Raw genomic sequence first — 27,705 nt, 5'->3', positions numbered from 1 at the left:
CATGTAACATTTTGTGATACACACATATAAAAGCGAAACATTGCACCATCAATTAACACTACACATATACCACTATTTCATAAAAAAAAACCTTCCAACTAAACCTACACTCAAAAACCCACTACCCCATTCCACTACTTGACCCTATCTGCTCCTGCACCATGCCAATGACCTGAGAGGACAGGACACCACCACTCAACACACCCTGTAACTCTTCTTAAGTCAAATCTCGTATACCCAAATACTTATCTGCAGCTGCCACCACAAAATCTATTTTCTGTTATTTACGTTATATTTCTGCGGTACAGTGGATAACCACTGCTATGAATGCTAAGAAGCCAACTTTACCGATGCATATCACTCATTGGCCCATCCATCTGTACTGGCACAGATCTACTACTCACAAGGATCCTCTCACCCTTGACCCATCCTCCTCTACTTTCTTCTCTGCATACGACTCCTTTGCACTATTCTGACTCTGGTCACCTCAACCTGCCTCTATTGCACCGGACACTTCCGATCCCCAGCAACATGAGGATCCCTATAGGTGACACAATTTTATCCACCAAAACTACAGCATACTCAGTCCCATGCTCCCCTGCACAATTCCCACATCTTGGAATCACCCTCCTACACACTCCTGCAACATGACCATAAACACTGCAGTGGATTCGGCACAAAAGTTAACAGGATAACAGATATATATCCTAACATGACTTTGTCGGGTAAAAACTCAAACTCGGTGATCTCCATACAAAAAAATCCTTGCTTGGTGTGCGAAACAATGAAAAATTGGCACCTGCTGGAGGGAGACAGATTTTCCGCTGAGTTGGGTCTCTCTCTTTCTCTTTCTCTCTGGTTTCTCTAGACACGGCGGCGGTCAGGCCAAAGATAATTATGGGTCCCCTTCTCATTTGACATGACCCAAAGATGATTTGGACACGTGAAAGAGTACCCCCTGTCGGCACAAATAACATAATGTAGGAAATTACCATTTCAAAATAAAGTTTAGGTATGTTATTTCTGCAAATTCACAGTGAATAGCGTGTGTAGATAACAATCCACCATCCAATGTATGTATCCTATTTTAATAAAATCTAAGAATGACATTCAGTTTACACTTCTGCCAGAAGTTGTCTACTCTGACGTTGGTTGAAGGAAGGCGTTGCTGACGCGAACGAGTGGAAAGGGAAAATGGCGGACCTCGAAGACGTTAAACTGGACGGGAGGCCGCTACAATCACTTCGCGTGGCGGATTTGAAAGCTGCTTTAGAGGAGCGCGGACTTCCTAAAAGCGGACAGAAAAATACTCTCGTTAAGAGACTCAAAGGGGTACGTTTCGTTAAGGGTCAGAGACAATTTATAACCTGCAGTCACTAAACCCTCGGTGTTGGATAGTAGACTGGCGGATGCTTGTCTTGCAGGCCGGAGTGCTTGCCTAGTTTGAGAATAAAAATGTGTGTGCTGTTTACTTTATGTGGTGTTGATGTTTTTTCGTCGCTGGAAGCTTTGTGCTATGTTGTAAAACATTTTATGGCTCGTTTGATGAATAACTTGTTAACCGAAGTTTAAATGGACGTGTGTTGTTCATATGAGACACGTCTGATAGCTAACTATTGCTGGTGATAACTAGTTTTATCGACCGCGGCAAAGTCTGCGCTTTGTTGATGTGCACGAGTTGGGGGGGAGGTTATACAACGTGGACGAGCCTGCAAAGTAATATTCTATTTACTGTACTTTAACCTAGTAAGCTTTTGGGAAGCGTAGTAAACAAAATAATGAATAATAATAAGTACATGTTATTTGGTTTTGGGCCTCGGATCCTCTACGAATTCTTGCTTGAATGTATAATTAGAAGATGTGATGTTAGCCATCCAACTGGATTGCAAGTAGCGTGAGATGCATCTAACAAACAAGTAGTTTTTAAATATATTATAATGCCTACTAACTAGTTACGGGTTGTATGGCCAATATAAATCTACGCTTCTTCTACGACTATGAGACGTTGATCTTGACTTTGATGTTTTGCTGAAGTGTTCCATGTCAGTTGAACCAGTATCTGGGCAGAGAAGGATGATATTCATCGTGTCCTCCTCGGCCCAGATACTGGTTCACACATGCCTGTGCCTGCCGCGTGTGCTTTCCTCTGAGCACATCGTGGAGCAAGCTCAACAACATGATTATCAGATGCAATACAACAATTACTAATTATTTAGGGAGTTAACGGTTGTTTACTGTTTGTCATAATTCCTTCTTATGTTTGACAGGCTCTCATGCTGGAGAACCTCCAGAGAACCTCACACCATCACATAGGACTGCAGCCAAACTCTCAGGTGAGACCTATCAAGATGTTGCATAGCAAGGATCATGTTTTAGCACCATGAAGAATAACATTGGTTAGGTTTACCCATTAAATTGTTGGGAGTATGTATAGTGTGACTTTCTTCCTTATTTTTGTAGTTTTTTTTTAGATTGAACCATAACATAATTAAATTGTCTCCTTGTAGATATTTGGCAGTTTCTCTGATTACTTCTTCAAGAGGATGGTTATCGGCAAGGATTTTATTAGTCTCTGTTTGTCTTGTGTATTTCAGATTGGTGAAGAGATGAGCCAGAACAGCTTCATAAAGCAGTATTTGGCAAAACAGCAGGAGCTCTTGAGGCAGCGTCTGGAGAGAGAGGCCCGGGAAGCAGTTGAAGATGATGGTAAGTTGGCAGTGCCCCCCCTCACCTGTAAATATTGGCTTTGGGTTTATGCTCGAGTAGTTTACATGACCGCTCCATGCCTTTACTGAGAGAGCTTTGTTTGTGTATCAAATCAGATCAGCTGACTCATTTCTTGCTGAGGGTACTTTCCCCTCTTACATATCATTACTATGTTTTTCCAGATACAGACAAAGAGGACCACACACAGGACAATAACAGCGCTGCCTGTGCTGCCCCAGACCAGGTTTTTTGCAGACTAATCACTGTATTCTTTCAAGTTTTTAAGTCTCTTGTTGTACAACTTGCATGTATGAGAATCTTGCATGATTGACCTGATCTTACATGCACTTTAATCTAGGCTTGAATAATTGCTTGCATGGGAGAAACTCTGGCATAGTCCTGCTACATACTCGATCTCAACTCTCTTTCTGACCTCATCAGGATGTCGCACCCGTGTTGGTTGACCAGCGCAAACTTTTTGGCCTCTCAGAGGGAAAGGGACTAGCAGGCCCAGCAAGAGAGGGAGAGGGGCACATGTCCAGAGACGGCCATGTGTCTCCTCCACCTGCCCCTACCTCTGCTGCTGTTGCCTCTCTGGCTGTGCGTGTAGCTGTTGACGAGCAGAGACCAGAGAGAGTCCCAACCTCTAGTCAAGTCCCAGCAGATAGTGATGATGACGGCGCTGATGAGGACTGGGATAGCGGTGCCAGGAGGAGGAATCTAGGAGAGCCACCAAGAGGCCAACTAGCAAGAGCAAGGTCTGGAGGATCCCGCCAACACCCACAGCACATTCCCCCCCTATTGTCTCCGCAGCTTCGACAGCCTACCCCTCCTCCCTCCCCTCCCCCAGAGTTATCATTCCCACTGCCTGATACCCCTAAACAAAGCCCCCCTAGTCCAGGTGAGCCCCCAGCTAGGCAGCGTACTTCCAGTACCTCCAGCTCTGGCTCCTCTAGCAGTGGCAGTTGTAGTAGCAGCCCAGATCCACAAAGCAAAACAGAGCGCAAGCCTGGCCCACTGACCCTGCTGGCACGCAAAATGGCATCAGAGGGGGCTTTCTCTGGAGTTGGGTGGCATGGGCGTGGGGATGCAGAGAGGCAGGACAACAATGCTGCAACTGCAACAATGTCTTCTGGTAGAGGTCCTCAAGAGGGCACAGTGTCTGCCATCACCCACACAACCAATGCTGCAGCCAGTTTGCCCTTCCCCAGACTGGTTCCAGTAACAAACCAGGGAGCTCTTGGAGGCCATCTCCCCCACAGTGAAGTTCCTGTGAGTGTGCTTAGGCCCACTATTATGGAAGAGAGAGATGCTGCATGGCCGCAAGAAAACAACAAGGAAAAGGACCTGCAGGCAGAGAGTGAAAGAGAAAAATCCCCTGAGCAAGAGCGACTTGGTGCCGTGGAGCAGGAAAGCCTGGAGAGGCAGAGAGTATTTGAGCAACAGCATGCTGTGGAGCAAGAGAGGGAAAGGGCTTTGGAGCGAGAGAGGAAGGAGAGAGAGAAAGCTTTGTCGCGAGAGCGGAAGGAGAGGGAGAAGGCTTTGGAGCGAGAGAAAGCTTTGGAGCAAGAAAGGAAGGAGCGGGCTTTGGCGCGAGAGAGGGCGCAAGCTCTTGAACGAGAAGAGGAGGAAAGAGAGAAAGCTTTGGCAAAAGAGAGGGAAGAGCGAGAGAAAGCTATGCAATTAGAAAAGCAGAGAGCCATGGAACGAGAGCGAGCTTTGGAGCAGGAGAGAGAGAAGGAGAAAGCTTTGGAGAGGGAGGAGAAGGCTTTGGAGAGCGAGAGGAAGGAAAAGGCTTTGGAGAGCGAGAGGAAGGAAAAGGCTTTGGAGAGCGAGAGGAAGGAAAAGGCTTTGGAGAGAGAGAGGAAGGAAAAGGCTTTGGAGAGAGAGAGGGAGGAGGAGAAGGCTTTGGAGAGAGAGAGGGAGCAGGAGAAGGCTTTGGTGCTAGAGCGTATGGAGAGGGTAAAGGTTTTGGAGAGAGAGAGGGAGCAGGAGAAGGCTTTGGTGCTAGAGCGTATGGAGAGGGTAAAGGTTTTAGAGAGAGAGAGGGAGCAGGAGAAGGCTTTGGAGAGAGAGAGGGAGCAGGAGAAGGCTTTGGTGCTAGAGCGTATGGAGAGGGTAAAGGTTTTGGAGAGAGAGAGGGAGGAGGAGAAGGCTTTGGAGAGAGAGAGGGAGCAGGAGAAGGCTTTGGTGCTAGAGCGTATGGAGAGGGTAAAGGTTTTGGAGAGAGAGCGTATGGAGAGGGTAAAGGTTTTGGAGAGAGAGAGGGAGGAGGAGAAGGCTTTGGTGCTAGAGCGTATGGAGAGGGTAAAGGTTTTGGAGCTAGAGCGTATGGAGAGGGTAAAGGTTTTGGAGCTAGAGCGGCAGAAAGCTTTGGAACGGGAGATGAAGGAGAAAGAGAGGGAGGAGAAGGTGAGGGCTTTGGAGCAAGAAAGAATCGAAAGGAAGAAAGCCCTTGAGAAAGAAAGAACCATGGAGAAAGAAAGAGAGGAGAGGGAGAGAGCCTTAGAACAGGAGAAGGTCCTACAGAGAGAAAAAGAGGAGAGGGAGAGAGCTTTGGAACAGGAGAAGGCCTTGCAGAGAGAGAAGGAGGCGAGGGAGAGAGCTTTGGAACAGGAGAAGGCCTTGCACAGAGAGAGGGAGGCGAGGGAGAGAGCTTTGGAACAGGAGAAGGCCTTGCACAGAGAGAGGGAGGCGAGGGAGAGAGCTTTGGAACAGGAGAAGGCCTTGCACAGAGAGAAAGAGGAGAGGGAGAGAGCTTTGGAACAGGAGAAGGCCTTGCAGAGAGAGAAAGAGGAGAAGGAGAGAGCTTTGGAACAGGAGAAGGCCTTGCACAGAGAGAAAGAGGAGAAGGAGAGAGCTTTGGAACAGGAGAAGGCCTTGCACAGAGAGAAAGTGGAGAGGGAGAGAGCTTTGGAACAGAAGGCCTTGCAGAGAGAGAAAGAGGAGAGGGAGAGAGCTTTGGAACAGAAGTCCTCGCAGAGAGAGAAAGAGGAGAGGGATTGTCATCTTCCTCCATGGAAGCGTAGTTGTGAGTTTGGTCTTACCCCCCTGCCTACTCCTCCCCTCTCCACAGGAGCAGGTAAGATGGCGGCAACAGAGGAGGGTGGGGAGCCCAAAGTGCCATCCCTACCCCAAAAAGCATTAAGAGACAACCGGCCAGCTGAATCTGGTACGCCCCTGTCACAATCTCTAGCAACGTCTCTGTCACCCCAGTCCTCCTTCAAGAAGTTCCGTTTCTTGAGGGACCCCATAGTTCTATCCCAGTCTTCTGCATCCGGGGTCATCAAGAGGCCCCGTACATTCTCTGAAAGCCCCCATCCTCAGTCCTTAGCTCTCCAGTCCCCCAGCAAACCTGGGGAACCAGAGCAGGAAGGTACTCAGCAGGGGGCCCAGCCTTCTGCTTGGCAAACAGCACCAAAGAAGCCTGCAAGTCAGGGGGTCCCTGTTTCTGGAGCAGACACGTCGGGGACGACAGGGCCAGAGAGGGAGACCCCAGTGATTGCCACACTGGGCAAGAGTCCTGAAGAAGAAAAGGGTAAGAGCCTGGTCTCAGAGGAGCATGTCCAAGCACATAGAGAGGAGACAGACAAACAGGCGGTGGGAGAGATGGCCAGAGAAGCAAACGCCCCCTCAGGTCCAGCGGGAGCTGTGCTACCTCCCTCACCCCAACCAGTGGAAGGCAAGGTAGAAAAAGGAAGGGAGAGAAGTCAAAAGAAAGAAGAAAAGCTGGGAAGACGGTCTTCCTCGTCGAATGACTCCTCAGATTCTGACTCAGGGTCGTCGTCCTCAGGTTCGTCTAGTTCATCATCGTCCCAGGGGAAAACACACACCACTCCCAGTGGTAGAAAGGTGAGTGGTCTATATGTGTTCTTTCTCTCTCAATCAATGAAATGATGATCCAACAGCAATATGAGAATAGTAATGTTCATTAACCATGTAGCCTAGTACTTGGATTTTCTTTAGATTGTTTTTGTTTTTCATTTTGTCAGGGCCTTGCGAAAGTATTCGGCCCCCTTGAACTTTGCGACCTTTTGCCACATTTCAGGCTTCAAACATAAAGATATAAAACTGTATTTTTTGTGAAGAATCAACAACAAGTGGGACACAATCATGAAGTGGAACGACATTTATTGGATATTTCAAACTTTTTTAACAAATCAAAAACTGAAAAATTGGGCGTGCAAAATTATTCAGTCCCCTTAAGTTAATACTTTGTAGCGCCACCTTTTGCTGCGATTACAGCTGTAAGTCGCTTGGGGTATGTCTCTCAGTTTTGCACATCGAGAGACTGACATTTTTTCCCATTCCTCCTTGCAAAACAGCTCGAGCTCAGTGAGGTTGGATGGAGAGCATTTGTGAACAGCAGTTTTCAGTTCTTTCCACAGATTCTCAATTGGATTCAGGTCTGGACTTTGACTTGGCCATTCTAACACCTGGATATGTTTATTTTTGAACCATTCCATTGTAGATGTTGCTTTATGTTTTGGATCATTGTCCTGTTGGAAGACAAATCTCCGTCCCAGTCTCAGGTCTTTTGCAGACTCCATCAGGTTTTCTTCCAGAATGGTCCTGTATTTGGCTCCATCCATCTTCCCATCAATTTTAACCATCTTCCCTGTCCCTGCTTAAGAAAAGCAGGCCCAAACCATGATGCTGCCACCACCATGTTTGACAGTGGGGATGGTGTGTTCAGCTGTGTTGCTTTTACGCCAAACATAACGTTTTGCATTGTTACCAAAAAGTTCAATTTTGGTTTCATCTGACCAGAGCACCTTCTTCCACATGTTTGGTGTGTCTCCCAGGTGGCTTGTGGCAAACTTTAAACGACACTTTTTATGGATATCTTTAAGAAATGGCTTTCTTCTTGCCACTCTTCCATAAAGGCCAGATTTGTGCAATATACGACTGATTGTTGTCCTATGGACAGAGTCTCCCACCTCAGCTGTAGATCTCTGCAGTTCATCCAGAGTGATCATGGGCCTCTTGGCTGCATCTCTGATCAGTCTTCTCCTTGTATGAGCTGAAAGTTTAGAGGGACGGCCAGGTCTTGGTAGATTTGCAGTGGTCTGATACTCCTTCCATTTCAATATTATCGCTTGCACAGTGCTCCTTGGGATGTTTAAAGCTTGGAAATATTTTTGTATCCAAATCCGGCTTTAAACTTCTTCACAACAGTATCTCGGACCTGCCTGGTGTGTTCCTTGTTCTTCATGATGCTCTCTGCGCTTTTAACGGACCTCTGAGACTATCACAGTGCAGGTGCATTTATACGGAGACTTGATTACACACAGGTGGATTGTATTTATCATCATTAGTCATTTAGGTCAACATTGGATCATTCAGAGATCCTCACTGAACTTCTGGAGAGAGTTTGCTGCACTGAAAGTAAAGGGAATCATTTTGCACGCCCAATTTTTCAGTTTTTGATTTGTTAAAAAAGTTTGAAATATCCAATAAATGTCGTTCCACTTCATGATTGTGTCCCACTTGTTGTTGATTCTTCACAAAAAAAATACAGTTTTATATCTTTATGTTTGAAGCCTGAAATGTGGCAAAAGGTTGAAAAGTTAAAGGGGGCCGAACACTTTCGCAAGGCACTGTAGACTGAAGACCACCCAAGCAGTGACAATCAATGGTCATTGGAGATTAGAAGCTGTTATTTCATTCATGTTCAAAGTAACCTTGTCGAAGTGATCAAATCCAGATGTTCGATGTTTCAGGAATGCTTCTGATTTATGAATAACATGTTTCGCTCTAGTAGTAACAGATAGAGGCAAAGGGGTTTTCTGTGTGCGTGTGTATATAAGTACATGGTATAGGTCTAGGTGTGCTCTTGCTGGACTCTTTAAGCCTACATGATGTACTTGTAAATCACACAATAAACATGAAACAACTTGCAGCAAAACAATGATGAAATATTAAAAGATGATCAAGTCCATTGTCATGTACTGTTTTCTGTCTTTGCATTGCTTACTCAATAGCACAAAATTGGGGAGAAAAAGGGGTAAAAAAAAAAAAGACAAGCCGAGACGTAGTGATGGCATAACACAAACACCCATCGTTCTTATTTTAACCATAAGTTGCCTAAATGACAGATGTATACTTACAACTGTGACTCAGCTGCTCATGTCTTGATATTCTGCACAATATACAATTCATTTACTTGTTCTCGCTATCCCTTAGCCTGAGAAACCTCAGACAAACACCATATCCCAGGATACGGAAACGGTTAGTCAACCTGACGATCCAACTGAGGCCCCAAAAGCCCCACAGCATAAAAAGCAAGTATCTGGGGAGGAGGAAGAGGACGTAAACATTGATGGAGCCAGACACAGGAAGGTCAGCAGAGATTCAACCTGTAGTCTCTTTATTCTCTACAAATCTCCTAAATATCTTTTATTTTATGGTTCTTCTCCTCTGACACCACCCTCTTCATGACCATCAGAAACCATTCCTTGGAATACATGCAGGAGAAGACAATGGGCAGAAGGACAGCGAGGGAGAGGAGGTAAAGACAGACACTACAAGGTGAGTTCATAGAATTGGTGCAAAAGACACAGTAGCAGTCAAAAGTTTGGACACACCTCATTATATATATAACTGCTCAAAAAAATAAAGGGAACACTTAAACAACACAATGTAACTTCAAGTCAATCACACTTCTGTGAAATCAAACTCCACTTAGGAAGCAACACTGATTGACAATAAATTTCACATGCTGTTGTGATTTCCATTGATCATTTTTGTGTGATTTTGTTGTCAGCACTTTCAACTATGTAAAGAAAAAAGTATTTAATAAGAATATTTCATTCATTCAGATCTAGGATGTGTTATTTTAGTGTTCCCTTTATTTTTTTGAGCAGTGTATACAGTGAAGACATAACAACTATGAAATAACACATATGGGTTAGGGTTAGTAGTATCATGTAGTAACCAAAAAAGTGATAAACAAATGTAATTTAGATTTGAGATTCTTCAAAGTAACCATCCCTTGCCTTGAGTGATGCATCATTATTATATTTTTGGCCGATACCGACGTGATATTTTCCTTGACAAAAAAAGCTGATCCTGATATTGACCATTTTTGCGGCCTTTTAAGCTTTTTAGTACAGTTTAAATAGTTAACACACACAAATGGACACATCGGTCTAAGTCACTGCATCTCAGTGCAAGAGGCGTCACTACAGTCCCTGATTCGAATCCAGGCTGTATCACATCTGGCCGTGATTGGGAGTCCCATAGAGTGGCGCACAATTGGCCCAGCGTCGTCCAGGTTTGGCCGGGGTAGGCCGTCATTGTAAATAAGAATTTGTTCTTAACTGACTTGCCTAGTTAAATAAAGGTTACACACACACCACACTGACCAAAAAGTTATTGTTTCCATTTACTTATGTCCCCATTATCAGTAAAACATCATCAAAACCTATTTCTTTCACTTACTTGCTGTGCTGTTTCGTTGTTCAGCCGTTTCATTCTCAACCAGGATTTCTATGGGACGCCGTTTGGGTCTTTGCGTGTCAAAAAAAGACATGCATCAAATAACACTATTTGACCAATCAGGACCTGAATATGATTGCACTTCACAAAAATATTTAACGCGTTCATACATTTTTTTTAGGTAGTTATTACACATTGGTTACACTAGCACTAGAATTTCATACGTCACCACGATTCATTGATATGTATGCTATGATGCTGGTAAAGGTGTCTCGTGCACCTACAGTGCTGGTCATAAAAAGCTAGCTAGCTCATGGATGCAAACAATGTTCTTCCCCAAAAACATAGCAAAACAACATCTGTTTCAGTGGCTATAGTTCGCTAGCTAACTATATAGCTAGGTGTCATCATCTAAAATAACCCTAATTTAGAAGACCGTTATATTATTTGATTTATGGTGGTCAGATCCATCTGTGAAGCTTGTCACAATAAGGATTAGCCACAGTAGTGGACTTTGCAGTTAGCCTTCAAAATAAAAGTATAGCATAATTCTATTTGCTTCACTGTCAATGACATGCTTTTATTTTGAAGGCAAACCTCAAATTCCACTATTGTGCCTAATCCTTATTGTAGCTAGCTTTACAACACAACCTGTTCTGGTCGAGCCTCACTAGCCAGATGAAGCTAGCTGGCTGCTTATAATGTTAGCTTTGGGCAACGGGGTTAAGTTGCAGGATAGCTATTTATTTTCATGAACTGAAATTCAATTTCAATAGGAAATCAACTCAATAGGCAATCAATTCAAGTGGCAACCTAGCTAATACTAATACTTACTCACAAGGATTCCTAGGTCTGTTCAACGACCAATCTGATTCCATGCTTCAAGATTGCTTAGATCACGTGGATTGGGATATGTTCCGCATTGCGTCAAACAACAACATTGACGAATACGCTGATTCGGTGAGCGAGTTTATTAGCAAGTGCATCGGCGATGTCGTACCCACAGCAACTATTAAAACATTCCCAAACCAGAAACCGTGGATTGATGGCAGCATTCGCGCGAAACTGAAAGTGTGAACCACTGCTTTTAACCAGGGCAAGGTGACCGGAAACATGACCGAATACAAACAGTGTAGCTATTCCCTCCGCAAGGCAATCAAACAAGCTAAGCGTCAGTATAGACACAAAGTAGAGTTGCAAATCAACTGCTCAGACACGAGGTATGTGGCAGGGTCTACAGTCAATCACGGATTGCAAAAAAAAAAAATCAGCTCTGTTGTGGACCAGGATGTCTTGCTCACAGACAGACTAAACAACTTCTTTGCTCGCTTTGAGGACAATACAGTGCCACTGACACGGCCCGCATCCAAACCCTGCGGACTCTCCTTCACTGCAGCCAACGTGAGTAAAACATTTAAATGTGTTAAACCTCGCAAGGCTGCATGCCCAGACGGCATCCTCAGCCGCGTCCTCGGAGCATGCGCAGACCAGCTGGCTGGTGTGTTTACGGACATATTCAATCAGTCCTTATCCCAGTCTGCTGTTCCCACATGCTTCAAGAGGGCCACCATTGTTCCTGTTCCCAAGAAAGCTATGGTAACTGAGCTAAACGACTACTGCCCCGTAGCACTCACTTCCCTCATCATAAAGTGCTTTGAGAGACTAGTCAAGGACCATATCACCTCCACCCTACCTGACACCCTAGACCCACTCCAATTTGCTTACCGCCCAAATAGGTCCACAGACGACGCAATCGCAACCACACTGCACACTGCCCTAACCCATCTGGACAAGAGGAATACCTATGTGAGAAGGCTGTTCATCGACTACAGCTCAGCATTTAGCACCATAGTACCCTCCAAACTCGTCATCAAGCTCGAGACCCTGGGTCTCGACCCCGACCTGTGCAACTGGGTACTGGACTTCCTGACGGGCTGCCCCCAAGTGGTGAGGGTAGGTAACAACATCTCCACCCCGCTGATCCTCAACACTGGGGCCCCATAAGGGTGTGTTCTGAGCCCTCTCCTGTACTCCCTGTTCACCTACGACTGCGTGGCCATGCACGCCTCCAACTCAATCATCAAGTTTGCAGACGACACTACAGTGGTAGGCTTGATTACCAACAACGACGAGACGGCTTACAGGGAGGAGGTGAGGGCATTCTGAGTGTGGTGTCAGGAAAATAACCTCACACTCAACGTCAACAAAACAAAGGAGATGATCGTGGACTTCAGGAAACAGCAGAGGGAACACCCCCCTATCCACATCAACGGGACAGTAGTGGAGAGGGTAGTAAGTTTTAAGTTCCTCGGCGTACACATCACGGACAAACTGAATTGGTCCACCCACACAGACAGTGTGGTGAAGAAGGCGCAGCAGCGCCTCTTGAACCTCAGGAGGCTGAATAAATTTGGCTTGTCACCAAAAGCACTCAAACTTTTACAGATGCACAATCGAGAGCATTCTGTCGGGCTGTATCACCGCCTGGTACGGCAACTGCTCCACCCACAACCGTAAGGCTTTCCAGAGGGTAGTGAGGTCTGCACAACGCATCACCGGGGGGGGCAAACTACCTGCCCTCCAGGACACCTACACCACCCGATGTCACAGGAAGGCCATAAAGATCATCAAGGACAACAACCACCCGAGCCACTTCCTGTTCACCCCGCTATCATCCAGAAGGCGAGCTCAGTACAGGTGCATCAGAGCAGGGACCGAGAGACTGAAAAATAGCTTCTATCTCAAGGCCATCAGACTGTTAAACAGCCACCACTAACATTGAGTGGCTGCTGCCAACATACTGACTCAACTCCAGCCACTTTAATAATGGAAAAATGTATGTAAAAAATGTATCACTAGCCACTTTAAACAATGCCACTTAATATAATGTTTAATATATCTATATTTATATAATTTAATATAATGTTTACATCTTCTGCATCTTGCCATCTTTCTGTAATACATGTATCACTAGCCACTTTAAACAATGCCACTTATATATGTTTACATACCCGGCAGGGTAGCCTAGTGGTTAGAGCGTTGGACTAGTAACTGGAAGTAACTGGAAGTTCAAACCCCCGAGCTGACAGTTCTGCCGTTCTGTCGTTCTGCCCCAGGCAGTTGACCTGCTCAGGGTCGTCATTGAAAATAAGAATTGGTTCTTAACTGACTTGCCTAGTTAAATAAAGAAAAAAATATATGTACTGTGCGCGATACATCTTGCCAATGCCGTTCTGTACCATCACTCATTCATATAGCTTTATGTACATATTCTTCATCCCTTTACACTTGTGTAGTTGTTGGTAGTTGTTGTGAAATTGTTAGATTAGACTACTTGTTGGTTATTACTGCATTGTCGGCACTAGAAGCATTTCGCTACACTCGCATTAACATCTGCTAACGATGTGTATGTGACAAATACAATTTGATTTGAAATCATTGCTGAGAATAATGAAAATGACTGCAGTTTCTACTGGTCATTGTTTTCAGGCTGGTTGTATTGGTGCTAGCTAGGTACCAAGCTAAAGCTAGCTACCCCAGAAGTTGCAGTCGAACAAATGATGCTTTATTACCAACGCGGTATTGTAAACACATCGTCCGTGGCTGGTGTTTGCTTTTTTTGTACAGCTTTTTTTTTGACACGCAAAGACCCAAATGGTGTTCCATAGTATGTATGTCGTGAAGCTAATAGCAGTGATGCTATTACTGTGTAACTCCGGTAGGGAAACATCTGAAAAATAATAAACTTTTTTGTGTGTATCAGTGCTCGACCAGTCGGCGAAAACCAGCATCACCCACGACAGAGAACGGTTGAATGTCAAGGGTAATGAATTCCATTATATTGGCTTTAATGGATTTGACTTTGAGTTGTCTCGCTGAAATGTTCTTACTCTTTCAAATGACTGCTTGATCCACACAGCAGACATTGTAGGCTAGGGTAGGAATGCTGTGTTGTATAATTTTACCTGGTGACATTACGTCATGTAACGTTATATAAATCGGTTTTGCACATTGCCGTTAAACTAGACATTGGCTGATACTGGCATTTTTAGATAATATCGGCCGATACCTATATATGGTGCATCCCATAACCTTTTAACATGGAAATAGAACAGCTATCTTTCAGCCTACAGTAGCAGCCAATGTGTGGTGTTCATTGTAGGCCTACATTCCATGAGACTTTTGGGGGGGGAAACACGCAGGGCTTGATATTAACCTGTTTATCCACTTGTCCTTCAGACAAGGCGTCGACTGAAAATGATGTGGTTGATGCAAGAAACCACTTTACAAATAAAATGCATTATTATTTCCATACTATTGTTAGACAATCAGACAAATTATGCTACCCTCTGGCTATAGGCTAATGCAACACTGCCCCTTTTGATCAAAAAAAAAACTATTTTCTTGACTTGCTTTTCAAATATGTCTACAAATGTACTCTTTGTGCTCTTGTAGGAATCAATCACTCCCCTATTGCTGACTACAAATGATCTATAACCGGGCTAATAACTCACTAACTAGCAAAGAATATGAACAAAATGTGCACACATGGCTACATGCAGCTCTTGCTTTGTTCTCAAAACAAGCGCATCTACTGACGACCACAGCTGTAAAAAGTCTATTTCAAACTAAATTGCACAGATCTATTTGCATATAGGCCTACTGCAGCTCTGATTGGTTATGCCGCACCGGTCTGTGTAGAGTACGGGCTGAGTCCTGGGCAATACAATCCTACTCTGATGCGTTCTCGCTACAACAAAATCTTTTGCATAGTTTTGCTATGTTGCATCGAAAGTGGCTAATATTGTATTGATTCGATCACAATTGCCACAGAAAAGGGGAAAAAGTTGATAGTGTTAACTAACTGGGGAAACTAGGAAGTTGAGTTAAATTGTATCTTGTGCTTCTCTCCATGGACTGTTATTTCTTCTGCACTCTGCTTGCAGCAGTCTCGGCGCTACTGCGAGCTCACCCGCAGTTTAGAAGGAACATTGCCACAAACTCAAGGTCATGTTGGTTATTGTCTGCTTGGCTCATCATTCAAGCAAGCCAAGTAAAATTATTTGAAATAGGGTGATAACTGTCTAGTAGCTGCAGGTTTCCAATTTGACCCAGTTTATTCAAATTCATTTTCAGACCACCAATGCTCCACATAAAATTATGATCTTAATAAAAAATATAGCTAACTTTTGTGTGCAGTCTATTCAGAATACTGCTTATTACGTTTGCTATTCCAAACACTTAACTCCATAAAGCCAATCTGAAAAATACCAGAGAATACAAGTGTCAACCTCGCAAGTTTTATCATCTCTATTTGTAGACCAAACGGCAGGAAAATAACAATACCATTAAAACATGCGGTGCTTGACCCCCTATTATTAAATGTGTTGTCAACGGAAGAATCGCAGGTTAATACAATTACTTTCAGGCGTTTAATGCGACTGCCTGGAAACCGGTGTGACTGAGAAAATGAGGGTCCTTTTTCCTGTCTCATTTTTCACTCAATTCAATATGGCTGTGCTGCGTGTATGGTTTGGTTGTAACCGATGACAACGCATTGCATCGGCCAGCAGCCTAATTCATTGCAAAGCGTGTCTCCTTGTATGATTTAATCGGGCTGAGATATTTGGCTCTCTACCAGGTTTAGTAAAAATGCTGTCCGGGGGGATTAAAAGCCGTTAAGCATAAGGTAGGAAGAGAAGAGATTGTTCGTCGTGGTGCTTGGATTTTAAAGCAACACCCAGTTTGCAGTGTTGCATTGTAGCGACATTGTTTCTCGTCCAGCTCTTTTAGAACCCATTGCAATTTTGTAGCGGTAAATGTTGCGCTGTCAGATTCTTAATGCGAAGCACAAGAGTCCTCCTGTTGAATGATGGTGTGTGGGTGGGTGGACGGGAGATGTATGGGGGCGTTCAGTCACCGCTCTCATTGTACTGTGCCGCTCCTGGATGGAATTAATGAATGAACCAAGTGAAAAGGGATTGCGCTTGAATAGGATATTCCAACGGGCCTTGCTTTTCAAAGTGACTGCAGACTCTGCATGAATTGGAAAGAGAATGCGTGAATGGCAGTCATAAGCATACACATTTTTATCTATTGTCTATTTTGTTAGCAGACCTCATTTCATACATCAAGTTCATTTTTTACAGAAGCATGATTACATTCTAATAGAGCAAGCAATTTAGCGCAAAACAAACACCTAATATTTCATCAATGAGGCTTGTTCTCTTGTGGAAGTAAATGCTAAAAAAGCAAATGTGCAGATGAGGGATTCCCGCCTTATTTGGTGATATGGAGTAGTTGCACCAGATATTGCAGCTCTTCTTGTCTCTGCATGGAGCACCCTGTTATGCAGGTCATTATTTTTGGGACAGGACACTACCATATTGCTTGTACATCCTATCCCCATATTGCATTTTTTTTTTTCTTCTGAATACCTTTTTGCCATGAACTAGAACCCCCCCCCCCCCCTCCCCCCCAATCCTCTTGTCTCATTAACCTTTCATCTTGTCATCACTCATTTTCATTCTCTCCATAGGGAGGTGAATGAGGCTGCCATGGCTAAGCCTAAGAAGGCTCCTGAGAGCAGTGAGGAGGTAAGGCTACTGAGGAACACTGGGATTTCATGACTCTGAAAAGAGGGCTCAGACTGTCGCTGGCCAACGAGTGAGGAGGCATCACTCCAGTTGTCAGCCATCAAAATGAACCATATCAGTGAGGAATTGGAGATGAGGTGTTTGTTTTTGGTCATAGTTTTAGGTGGTACTATTGAGCGTACCTCTCGTTTTCTTTTTGCTTAAATCCCCCTGTCCTGTGTGTGTGTGTGTGTGTATGTATGTATGTATGTATGTTTTTATGTATGTATTTTTTTTATGTATATATGTATTTTTTTATGTATGTATGTACGTACGTACGTACACACACACACACACTGCTCAAAAAAATAAAGGGAACACTAAAATAACACATCCTAAATCTGAATGAATGAAATATTCTTATTAAATATTTTTTTCTTTACATAGTTGAATGTGCTGACAACAAAATCACACAAATTATCAATGGAAATCAAATTTATCAACCCATGGAGGTCTGGATTTGGAGTCGCACTCAAAATTAAAGTGGAAAACCACACTACAGGCTGATCCAACTTTGCTGTAATGTCCTTAAAACAAGTCAAAATGAGGCTCAGTAGTGTGTTTGGCCTCCACGTGCCTGTATGACCTCCCTACAACGCCTGGGCATGCTCCTGATGAGGTGGCGGATGGTCTCCTGAGGGATCTCCTCCTTGGACTAAAGCATCCACCAACTCCTGGACAGTCTGTGGTGCAATGTGGCGTTGGTGGATGGAGCGAGACATGATGTCCCAGATGTGCTCAATTGGATTCAGGTCTGGGGAACGGGCGGGCCAGTCCAAAGCATCAATGCCTTCCTCTTGCAGGAACTGCTGACACACTCCAGCCACATGAGATCTAGCATTGTCTTGCATTAGGAGGAACCCAGGGCCAACCGCACCAGCACATGGTCTCACAAGGGGTCTGAGGATCTCATCTCGGTACCTAATGGCAGTCAGGCTACCTCTGGCGAGCACAGAGGGCTGTGCGGCCCCTCAAACAAATGCCACCCCACACCATGACTGACCCACCGCCAAACCGGTCATGCTGGAGGATGTTGCAGGCAGCAGAACATTCTCCACGGCGTCTCCAGACTGTCACGTCTGTCACATGTGCTCAGTGTGAACCTGCTTTCATCTGTGAAGAGCACAGGGCGCCAGTGGCGAATTTGCCAATCTTGGTGTTCTCTGGCAAATGCCAAACGTCCTGCACGGTGTTGGGCTGTAAGCACAACCCCCACCTGTGGACGTCGGGCCCTCATACCACCTTCATGGATTCTGTTTCTGACCGTTTGAGCAGACACATGCACATTTGTGGCCTGCTGGAGGTCATTTTGCAGGGTTCTGGCAGTGCTCCTCCTTGCACAAAGGCGGCGGTAGCGGTCTTGCTGCTGGGTTGTTGCCCTCCTACCGCCGCCTCCACGTCTCCTGATGTACTGGCCTGTCTGCTCTTGACACTATGCTGACAGACGCAGCAAACCTTGCCACTGCTCGCATTGATGTGCCATCCTGGATGAGCTGCACTACCTGAGCCACTTGTGTGGGCTGTAGACTCCGTCTCATGCTACCACTAGAGTGAAAGCACCGCCAGCATTCAAAAGTGACCAAAACATCAGCCAGGAAGCATAGGAACTGAGAAGTGGTCTGTGGTCCCCACCTGCAAAACCACTCCTTTATTGGGGGTGTCTTGCTAATTGCCTATAATTTCTACCTGTTTTTCTATTCCATTTGCACAACAGCATCTGAAATGTATTGTCAATCAGTGTTGCTTCCTAATTTGAGCTATATATATATATATATATATATATATATATATATATATACACACACACACACACACACACACACACACACACACACACACACACACACACACACACACACACACACACACACACACACACACACATCTCATCACTTAGCATTTTTCATGACCTAAAAGCACTTAATTGCCTATAATGGGACTGGGGGATTTAAGCAAAAAGAAAATGAGATATTGTTATATGTGTGTTTTTTATATATATATATATATATATTACACACATATATAATTGTGCAAGTTCTTCCACTTAAAAAGATGAGAGGCCTGTAATTAGGTACACTTCAACTATGACAGACAAAATGAGGGGGAAAAAATCCAGAAAATCACATTGTAGGATTTTTTATTAATTTATTTGCAAATTATGGTGGAAAACTTTTGTTATTGACCGGCTAGGCCACTCCAGGACCTTGAAATGCTTCTTACGAAGCCACTCCTTCGTTGCCCGGGCGGTGTGTTCGGGATCATTGTCATGCTGAAAGACCCAGCCACGTTTCATCTTCAATGCCCTTGCTGATGGAAGGAGGTTTTCACTCAAAATCTCACGATACATGGCCCCATTCATTCTTTCCTTTACACGGATCAGTCGTCCTGGTCCCTTTGCAGAAAAACAGCCCCAAAGCATGATGTTTCCACCCCCATGCTTCACAGTAAGTATGGTGTTCTTTGGATGCAACTCAGCATTCTTTGTCCTCCAAACACGACGAGTTGAGTTTTGACCAAAAAGTTATATTTTGGTTTCATCTGACCATATGACATTCTCCCAATCTTCTTCTGGATCATCCAAATGCTCTCTAGCAAACTTCAGACGGGCCTGGACATGTACTGGCTTAAGCAGGGGGACACGTCTGGCACTGCAGGATTTGAGTCCCTGGCAGCGTAGTGTGTTACTGATGGTAGGCTTTGTTACTTTGGTCCCAGCTCTCTGCAGGTCATTCACTAGGTCCCCCCGTGTGGTTCTGGGATTTTTGCTCACCGTTCTTGTGATCATTTTGACCCCACGGGGTGAGATCTTGCGTGGAGCCCCAGATCGAGGGAGATTATCAGTGGTCTTGTATGTCTTCCATTTCCTAATAATTGCTCCCACAGTTGATTTCTTCAAACCAAGCTGCTTACCTATTGCAGATTCAGTCTTCCCAGCCTGGTGCAGGTCTACAATTTTGTTTCTGGTGTCCTTTGACAGCTCTTTGGTCTTGGCCATAGTGGAGTTTGGAGTGTGACTGTTTGAGGTTGTGGACAGGTGTATTTTATACTGATAACAAGTTCAAACAGGTGCCATTAATACAGGTAACGAGTGGAGGAAAGAGGAGCCTCTTAAAGAAGAAGTTACAGGTCTGTGAGAGCCAGAAATCTTGCTTGTTTATAGGTGACCAAATACTTATTTTCCACCATAATTTGCAAATAAATTTATTAAAAATCCTACAATGTGATTTTCTGGATTTTTTTTTTCTCATTTTGTCTGTCATAGTTGAAGTGTACCTATGATGAAAATTACAGGCCTCTCATCTTTTTAAGTGGGAGAACTTGCACAATTGGTGGCTGACTAAATACTTTTTTGCTCCACTGTATGTATGTATGTATGTATGTATGTATGTATGTATGTATATATATCTAAATGAAAGTTAAGTGTTTTTTTTGTAGTGTTAAGATACTCATTCAGTGACATTGCCCCCTCTTTAAAAAAACAAACATTTTTTTAAAGAGGTTTAATTAGCAAGGTGTTTATTTTGTTATTTTTTTTACTTAGCTCTGTATTTTTCTTAACCTTTGCTGATGCTCTCTCAGACAGAACCAGCAGGGGATATGCTCTTACTGTGGCTGATGTTTAAAACCCCATTGATTGCTTTGTTATAAAGGTGCTCATGCCTCTTCCATTGCCCATAATGGTACCTGCATACTACTTCTGCCACTACTGCTGCACCTGTTCCAATGTCCCCAAGAGCCCTGGGTATACCACAGATAGGCCCCCGAGTGCACTGCAGTGGGACAGCTGTGGCAACAAAAACCACGTTGCCCCGGAGATGGCACTGCAGTGGGACAGCTGTGGCAACAAAAGCCACGTTGCCGCGGAAATGGCGCTTGATTGGACTAATGGGCTGAGGATTTGGGATGACTGATCTCGTCTGTCTGTCACCAACACCTGGCTCAACTGGTTCATACACACCTGTATGGCCACATACAATCTCACCACACAGAGGGGTCAGAGTGGAGATGAAGAGGCAGACACTCAATAGACTGTTTCAAACCCTTCAACGACAGGCCTGTAGATGTCTTCTCATGGGGTCACTTCAGTACATTTTTCTTCTCACCATCTACACCTGAATGTTTTGCTCAATGGACAGTTTAACTGGTCGATATTTGTTCTGGACTAAGTGGTTTCTCTGAGAAAGGACATTTTGGGATTTTGTTCTCCAACTGTTCAGAATGGGATCCAAATTAATCTCTCACGAGGACAACTTGGGGCCTCTCTTCATGGCTGTTTTTCAAAGACATGATCTTGGACATTTGTTAACTTTCTCAATGGTCTTCAGCATTTCTTTGGACTCACAACCAAATGTCTAGTTGTTGGTTGAAAAAGGGACTTGCCAATTTGATCCCTTTTTCTGCTGCTACCTGTCACTCAACACTGTCTCCTGATGCCCCGGAGGAAGAGGGTGTCTGCTTACGCCCCTTCTAGTGTTTGGAGTGACTCTTGTTAATTATTGATTATCCTTGTCCCATCTCCATTGAACCTCAGTTGGACAGTCACAACAGAAAGGCACGACAAAGATCTGAAAGGACTGATATCTGACCTCTTAAGGACTGGACTCAAACCTTTTCAAAAGCCACTCAAGCCCCGCCACCACTGAACTACAGAGCCCATGCTGCCTGCCAACCAGCTGTCAGATTTCCACCCAAACTTGACAACCTCCTTTGATTGGACCCTTGTTGCCTACATACAGTACATGCAGTCAAGATTGGGCCATATCCATCCCAGTAAGCATCAGGTGTCAGTGGTACCAGGGAATAAGTAGTCATTTTCTCAATGTTATTATTTACCAAAAAACTATATTTAGAAAATGCATAGTTTGTTGACTCCCTCCTCTTACCCTAAAATGGGGGAATTGATTCTGACATAATTGTCAAATCCAAATGGATTCATTTACATATTTATTGCTACTGCAGTTTGAAATGAAAAATGGTTATAAACCACCCAATATTTCATAGTCTTGTTTTATGACTCAGTAATCCTGGCAGCCTCTTGGTTTACCAGCTACACCATTCCGATGTTCTATTGCAACGAAATTAATTTAAACTGCAGTATTGTCATCAGGCTACTATGTCTTTCTGTGTGTGTGAGACTTCGGCTCCCCTAACACCATTCTACACCAATAATAAACACATTTGGGGCTTCAGTCATTATCTTAAAGTCATACGCACTGTTTTGAGACCAAGCATATATATAAACTACAGTGTGCCATTGAGAGACATATATAGTGAGTCTATATGACTCTGGTGCTAATCATAGTCTGGCTATGTTGAGGTGGAAAGTGACCTGCAGTCTCATCTAGTTTCTCTTCCCTTATTCACCCACCCACTTTCTCTTGTCCTGTCTTCCCTTCAATCTGTCCATGCACCTCTTCATCTCTACCTCTCACCTTTTCCCCTCTCTACTTTGGGGTGTGTTTATTTCTTTTTGTTTCAGCGTGTGACACCAAAAGCATTCACAGCCCGTAGGATCTCCCTTAGCAGTGAGTATACCTCCCTCTAAACGCTCATGCCTGTTTTGTTTTTTTCAGCCCAGTAGGTAGTCTTGGGTTTTTGTTTAGTTTGCATATGTGTGAGTGAGCGCCAGTTATAAATGTGTGTGTGTGTGTGCTTGCGATTGTGCGTTTGGCCATGGTTAAATTCCCCTATGTCTTCCAGGCAGCAAGGCCTCTCCAGGTGCTGTCACTGCAGAGGGCGAAACAGAGTCTGGGGCTGGGAGGAAGAGGCGATGGGGATCCAGCACTGCAGTCACAACCAAGAAATCATCCATGAGCATCACCACAGACTCTCTGAAGGTATAGCATCAGTACACTGCAAAAAATACTCTTGTACATATTACTTATCTAAAACACCTCAGAATGAATACTATCAAACTTTTTACTATCAGAGTCTTGATGCTTCTTTCTCCCACCCCTAATCTGTTGATTCTGTTTTTCCCCAGTCTCTGATCCCAGACATCAGACTGTGTCCAGGCCAGGAGATGGTGGTGGATCTGCACCCAGGGGAGGATCACCTCTCTGGGGTGGAGGAGGAGGGCAGGGAGCGGGGTGAGCAGGACCTCAAGATCAGACGCACAGTCACACAGGTCAGAGTTCAACTTTAACTTCACCTGGTCTGTGGACTGTACATTTTATCTAGTTTCAAGTTGTAGGAATGTATTACTGGAAATTGGTTTTTCTGCACTCATTAATAAAGATGCATTCAGTAGGATTTACTATAACAGCTAACATCCTTTATTAATCCAAAGCTATTAGCATTTGTGAATGTCATATTAAAACGTGTGTGCCGCCTCTTCCCCACCCACCTGTAATGTAGGTGGTCCCGTCAGTGACCCAGGAGAATGGACAGAAGGAGTCCAAGAGGAGTGAACACGAGGAGGAAGACCGAGAGGATGGAAGGGAGGTTAAAGGAGACAGAGAGGAGAAGATGGATGGCTCATTCCAGAGAGACTCCATGGAGACACAATGTCCCTCTCCCCCCAGCCATGACATGGAGATGAAAACAGGTGATAGATTGATCCAAAATTGAAGATGAACTTAATTTTCTTATCAGATCAAAACCTCTAACCCTGGGCTAGATTCTACCCTTTGATACAGTGCCTTGCGAAAGTATTCGGCCCCCTTGAACTTTGCGACCTTTTGCCACATTTCAGGCTTCAAACATAAAGATATAAAACTTTATTTTTTTGTGAAGAATCAACAACAAGTGGGACACAATCATGAAGTGGAACGACATTTATTGGATATTTCAAACTTTTTTAACAAATCAAAAACTGAAAAATTGGGTGTGCAAAATTATTCAGCCCCTTTACTTTCAGTGCAGCAAACTCTCTCCAGAAGTTCAGTGAGGATCTCTGAATGATCCAATGTTGACCTAAATGACTAATGATGATAAATACAATCCACCTGTGTGTAATCAAGTCTCCGTATAAATGCACCTGCACTGTGATAATCTCAGAGGTCCGTTAAAAGCGCAGAGAGCATCATGAAGAACAAGGAACACACCAGGCAGGTCCGAGATACTGTTGTGAAGTTTTAAAGCCGGATTTGGATACAAAAATATTTCCCAAGCTTTAAACATCCCAAGGAGCACTGTGCAAGCGATAATATTGAAATGGAAGGAGTATCAGACCACTGCAAATCTACCAAGACCTGGCCGTCCCTCTAAACTTTCAGCTCATACAAGGAGAAGACTGATCAGAGATGCAGCCAAGAGGCCCATGATCACTCTGGATGAACTGCAGAGATCTACAGCTGAGGTGGGAGACTCTGTCCATAGGACAACAATCAGTCGTATATTGCACAAATCTGGCCTTTATGGAAGAGTAGCAAGAAGAAAGCCATTTCTTAAAGATATCCATAAAAAGTGTTGTTTAAAGTTTGCCACAAGCCACCTGGGAGACACACCAAACATGTGGAAGAAGGTGCTCTGGTCAGATGAAACCAAAATTGAACTTTTTGGCAACAATGCAAAACGTTATGTTTGGCGTAAAAGCAACACAGCTGAACACACCATCCCCACTGTCAAACATGGTGGTGGCAGCATCATGGTTTGGGCCTGCTTTTCTTCAGCAGGGACAGGGAAGATGGTTAAAATTGATGGGAAGATGGATGGAGCCAAATACAGGACCATTCTGGAAGAAAACCTGATGGAGTCTGCAAAAGACCTGAGACTGGGACGGAGATTTGTCTTCCAACAAGACAATGATCCAAAACATAAAGCAAAATCTACAATGGAATGGTTCAAAAATAAACATATCCAGGTGTTAGAATAGCCAAGTCAAAGTCCAGACCTGAATCCAATCGAGAATCTGTGGAAAGAACTGAAAACTGCTGTTCACAAATGCTCTCCATCCAACCTCACTGAGCTCGAGCTGTTTTGCAAGGAGGAATGGGAAAAAATGTCAGTCTCTCGATGTGCAAAACTGATAGAGACATACCCCAAGCGACTTACAGCTGTAATCGCAGCAAAAGGTGGCGCTACAAAGTATTAACTTAAGGGGGCCGAATAATTTTGCACGCCCAATTTTTCAGTTTTTGATTTGTTAAAAAAGTTTGAAATATCCAATAAATGTTGTTCCACTTAATGATTGTGTCCCACTTGTTGTTGATTCTTCACAAAAAAATACAGTTTTATATCTTTATGTTTGAAGCCTGAAATGTGGCAAAAGGTCGCAAAGTTCAAGGGGGCCGAATACTTTCGCAAGGCACTGTATGTTGAGTGAGGTCAGGTTGATGTATCTCTATCTTTTCCTCTCCTCAGTGACCCCCAGTGACACATTGATCCGTCGCTCCATCAGCCAGCAGAAGTCTGGCGTGTCCATCACCATAGTTGACCCTGTCCGCACGGCCAAGCAGCCCTCTCCTCCACGAGGCAAAGTGTCCAACATCGTCCACGTGTCCAACCTGGTTCGTCCGTTCACCCTGAGCCAGCTGAAGGAGCTGCTCGGTAGGACCGGCACCGTGCACGAGGACGGTTTCTGGATCGACAAGATCAAATCTCACTGCTACGTCACAGTACGTCTGTCTGTTAGCCATCATCCTGAATCCAGGGCTGTGTCTCAACCGATATCCTACTCTCCGTATAGTACACTTCTTGTTATCATCCGTCGGAGGCTGTGGTCAAAGCTAGTGCATTTGACTATAGGGGGGACGAGGGTGTCATTTGAGGTGCAGCCCAGAACATCACCTACATCTCCCTATTCTTTCTTATCTAAGGCAAGCCACACTGTTCCTCATGGATGTCCTGTCTTGCTCTCCTTTTTCTTCCAGTACTCCAGTGCAGAGGAGTCAATTGCCACTCGTGCAGCCCTGCATGGGGTGAAATGGCCTCAAAGCAACCCCAAGTTCCTCAATTTGGACTTCATTCAGCAGGAGGAGGTAAGACTATCTGCGTTCTCGTGGTTTTGCCCTACCTGCTGATGGATATCGTTCCCATATCGTTATGGTAACGCTCCCCTTCCTCTGTAGCTGGATTTCCACAGAGGCCTGCCTCCCCCTGAGAGGGCTGGGGAGGGTGAACGGGGGGCTGCGGCGGTGCCTGGTCGGGTGGCGGCCCTGCCCCCTCTCCTGCCCAAACGGGAACAGTGGGCGGAGCGAGAGCGTGAGATGGAGCACAGGGAGAGGACCCGGGCTGAGAGGGAGTGGGACAGGGACAAGGTCCGGGACTTTGGTCCAGAAAAACCTGGAGAGGAAGCGGTCCCCAGACGATCCCGCTCCAGAGAGAGGAAACGCAAGGAGAGGAAGATGGACAAGAAAGGTGACGAGTTGGTGATGGAAAAATGGGTGTTTCGATCTGTGCCCTGTTGTGTCAACTGTATGTTTACTCTTTGTGTTTCTTCAGAGAAAGCTGCAGATGAACCTCCTGTCAAACTGCTGGATGAACTGTTCAAGAAAACCAAAGCAGCCCCTTGTATATACTGGCTCCCCCTCACAGAAGAGCAGGTCAGTTATACACACAACACAACTATCTGAACAAGATTATAGATTCATTTGTGATTGATATAGGGTCTACATGTCCTTCCTTACATTTGTTGAAAGTATTGATTTAAATTGTTCACAGTGCACATCTCTGACGTTCTCCCATGTTCTGTCTCTTTGTGGCCAGTTTTCACAGAAGGAGACAGCTCGACAAGAGCGGATGAAGGAGAGAGAGAAGAGGAGGAAGGAGCAGCAAGAGGAGGTGGAGAAGAAAAGGGAGGAAGATCGCAAAGAAAGGATGAAAGCCGCGAGTGCCGCATTTGGAGAAAGAGGCGAGGGGGAGCGGTACAGAGAGCGAGAGAGAGATGGGGGAAGAGATGGAGAGAGTGACAAACACAGAGAAGACTGTTACCGCAGACCTGGGGGCAGCAGTACAGGGGGGGGCAGACGCTCCCGCAGCCACAGTGACCCCCCACATCATGACAGACGACGCTAGAGGGAATTGGTGTGGCTGGAACTGTCTTAAAATAACCCCCTCCATTTCCCCTCACTACATTTACTTTGTTACAATATAAGACCCTACAGTAGACCAACAGATGTTGTCACTATCTGTCACTTTTTTTAAACACACACCGACACAGATAGGGACCATGGTTTAGCAATGTTTTCCCCCAGGCTGCTATCTGTCTTGCTCCATTATGAAAGTTTAGATTTTATTTCATTTTGCCTGACTGTTTTCTTTTTTTGTTTTATTATATTCTTGTGAGATTGACAGTAAGGCAACCCCCCCCCCCCCCCCCCCCCCCCCCCATATGTAAGTGCTTTACGTTGAGTTCTATGCATACACACACACTGGTTTTTGGCCTTCACCAGTTGTATGTGTGTGTGTTCCACGACTGGTTTCTGTGGGGTGCTTCATCATTGCTGCATGTTGTCCCAGTCCACTGTGCTCAGCCTTGTGTCCTAGGGAGGACTGACGTGGTTGTGCAGTGTTCTGTCCCCTCTGTCTTTGTTTAGTTTGAGGGATGAGACTATTATCTGCAAGATAGTAGAAATGACATGCTCCTCTGGTCTGTGTTTTCATCTTCTAAATGCTTCTTTCTGCTCATCCAATAGTTCTCCCTGTACGGTCAACGCAGGCTGGAGAAGGGGTGCATATTAAAACTCCACACAAATGGTTTTAGTAGGTTTTTAAATCATTATTAAAGCTTTTCTTTTTTGTTTACTCCTGTGAATGTACAAATAAAATAAGTTTGAAAAAGCTTTTGCGCTTGTTTTCTGCAAGAGCGAACTTCTGTCAGTTGGAGATGCCCATAATTATTCAGATCATTGTAGCAAAACAAAGAGCTAAATGGATCATTTTTTTAAAATTCTTTCACACTTTTCATGTTCCGGAAATTAACTTCTTCATTTCTTTATCCTCTATTACTATGAAGCTGAAAATGGCATATCCCTTAAAACCA

The 27,705-nt window shown here is 44.6% G+C and overlaps 1 protein-coding gene across 7 annotated transcripts; it reads left to right on the top strand.

The window, feature by feature from the left end:
- Nucleotides 1-1,144: 1,144 nt before the first annotated feature.
- On the top strand, nucleotides 1,145-27,505 carry LOC110530602 (apoptotic chromatin condensation inducer in the nucleus). Of its 7 annotated transcripts, none has more exons than XM_036986241.1 (19): nucleotides 1,145-1,332; nucleotides 2,268-2,333; nucleotides 2,595-2,706; nucleotides 2,889-2,950; nucleotides 3,148-4,212; nucleotides 4,246-6,558; nucleotides 8,893-9,048; nucleotides 9,155-9,237; nucleotides 13,910-13,969; nucleotides 16,685-16,742; nucleotides 22,261-22,306; nucleotides 22,482-22,618; nucleotides 22,765-22,908; nucleotides 23,139-23,328; nucleotides 25,086-25,339; nucleotides 25,595-25,702; nucleotides 25,793-26,081; nucleotides 26,166-26,266; nucleotides 26,430-27,505. In XM_036986241.1, exons 1-19 carry the CDS (start codon nucleotides 1,195-1,197, stop codon nucleotides 26,736-26,738), a joined length of 5,691 nt encoding a protein of 1,896 aa, XP_036842136.1. In that variant the 5' UTR covers nucleotides 1,145-1,194; the 3' UTR covers nucleotides 26,739-27,505. The 7 variants fall into 7 exon arrangements, with proteins under 7 accessions (XP_036842136.1, XP_036842138.1, XP_036842135.1 ...); XM_036986243.1 differs by having other exon boundaries at nucleotides 3,148-4,674; nucleotides 4,738-6,558; XM_036986240.1 differs by having other exon boundaries at nucleotides 1,146-1,332; nucleotides 3,148-4,187; nucleotides 4,221-6,558.
- Nucleotides 27,506-27,705: the final 200 nt, after the last annotated feature.

Source organism: Oncorhynchus mykiss, chromosome 8, assembly GCF_013265735.2.
Source record: "Oncorhynchus mykiss isolate Arlee chromosome 8, USDA_OmykA_1.1, whole genome shotgun sequence".
NCBI lineage: Eukaryota > Metazoa > Chordata > Actinopteri > Salmoniformes > Salmonidae > Oncorhynchus > Oncorhynchus mykiss.
This window is presented reverse-complemented; position numbering and strand designations above follow the sequence as displayed.

Excerpts from the sequence above, each read along its gene's own strand:
- LOC110530602 (XM_036986239.1), top strand. The coding sequence starts at position 1,195 with ATGGCGGACCTCGAAGACGTTAAACTGGACGGGAGGCCGCTACAATCA. Across the intron at positions 2,334-2,594 it reads GACTGCAGCCAAACTCTCAG|ATTGGTGAAGAGATGAGCCA; the intron begins GTGAGACCTATC and ends TGTGTATTTCAG. Across the intron at positions 23,329-25,085 it reads TGACATGGAGATGAAAACAG|TGACCCCCAGTGACACATTG; the intron begins GTGATAGATTGA and ends TCCTCTCCTCAG.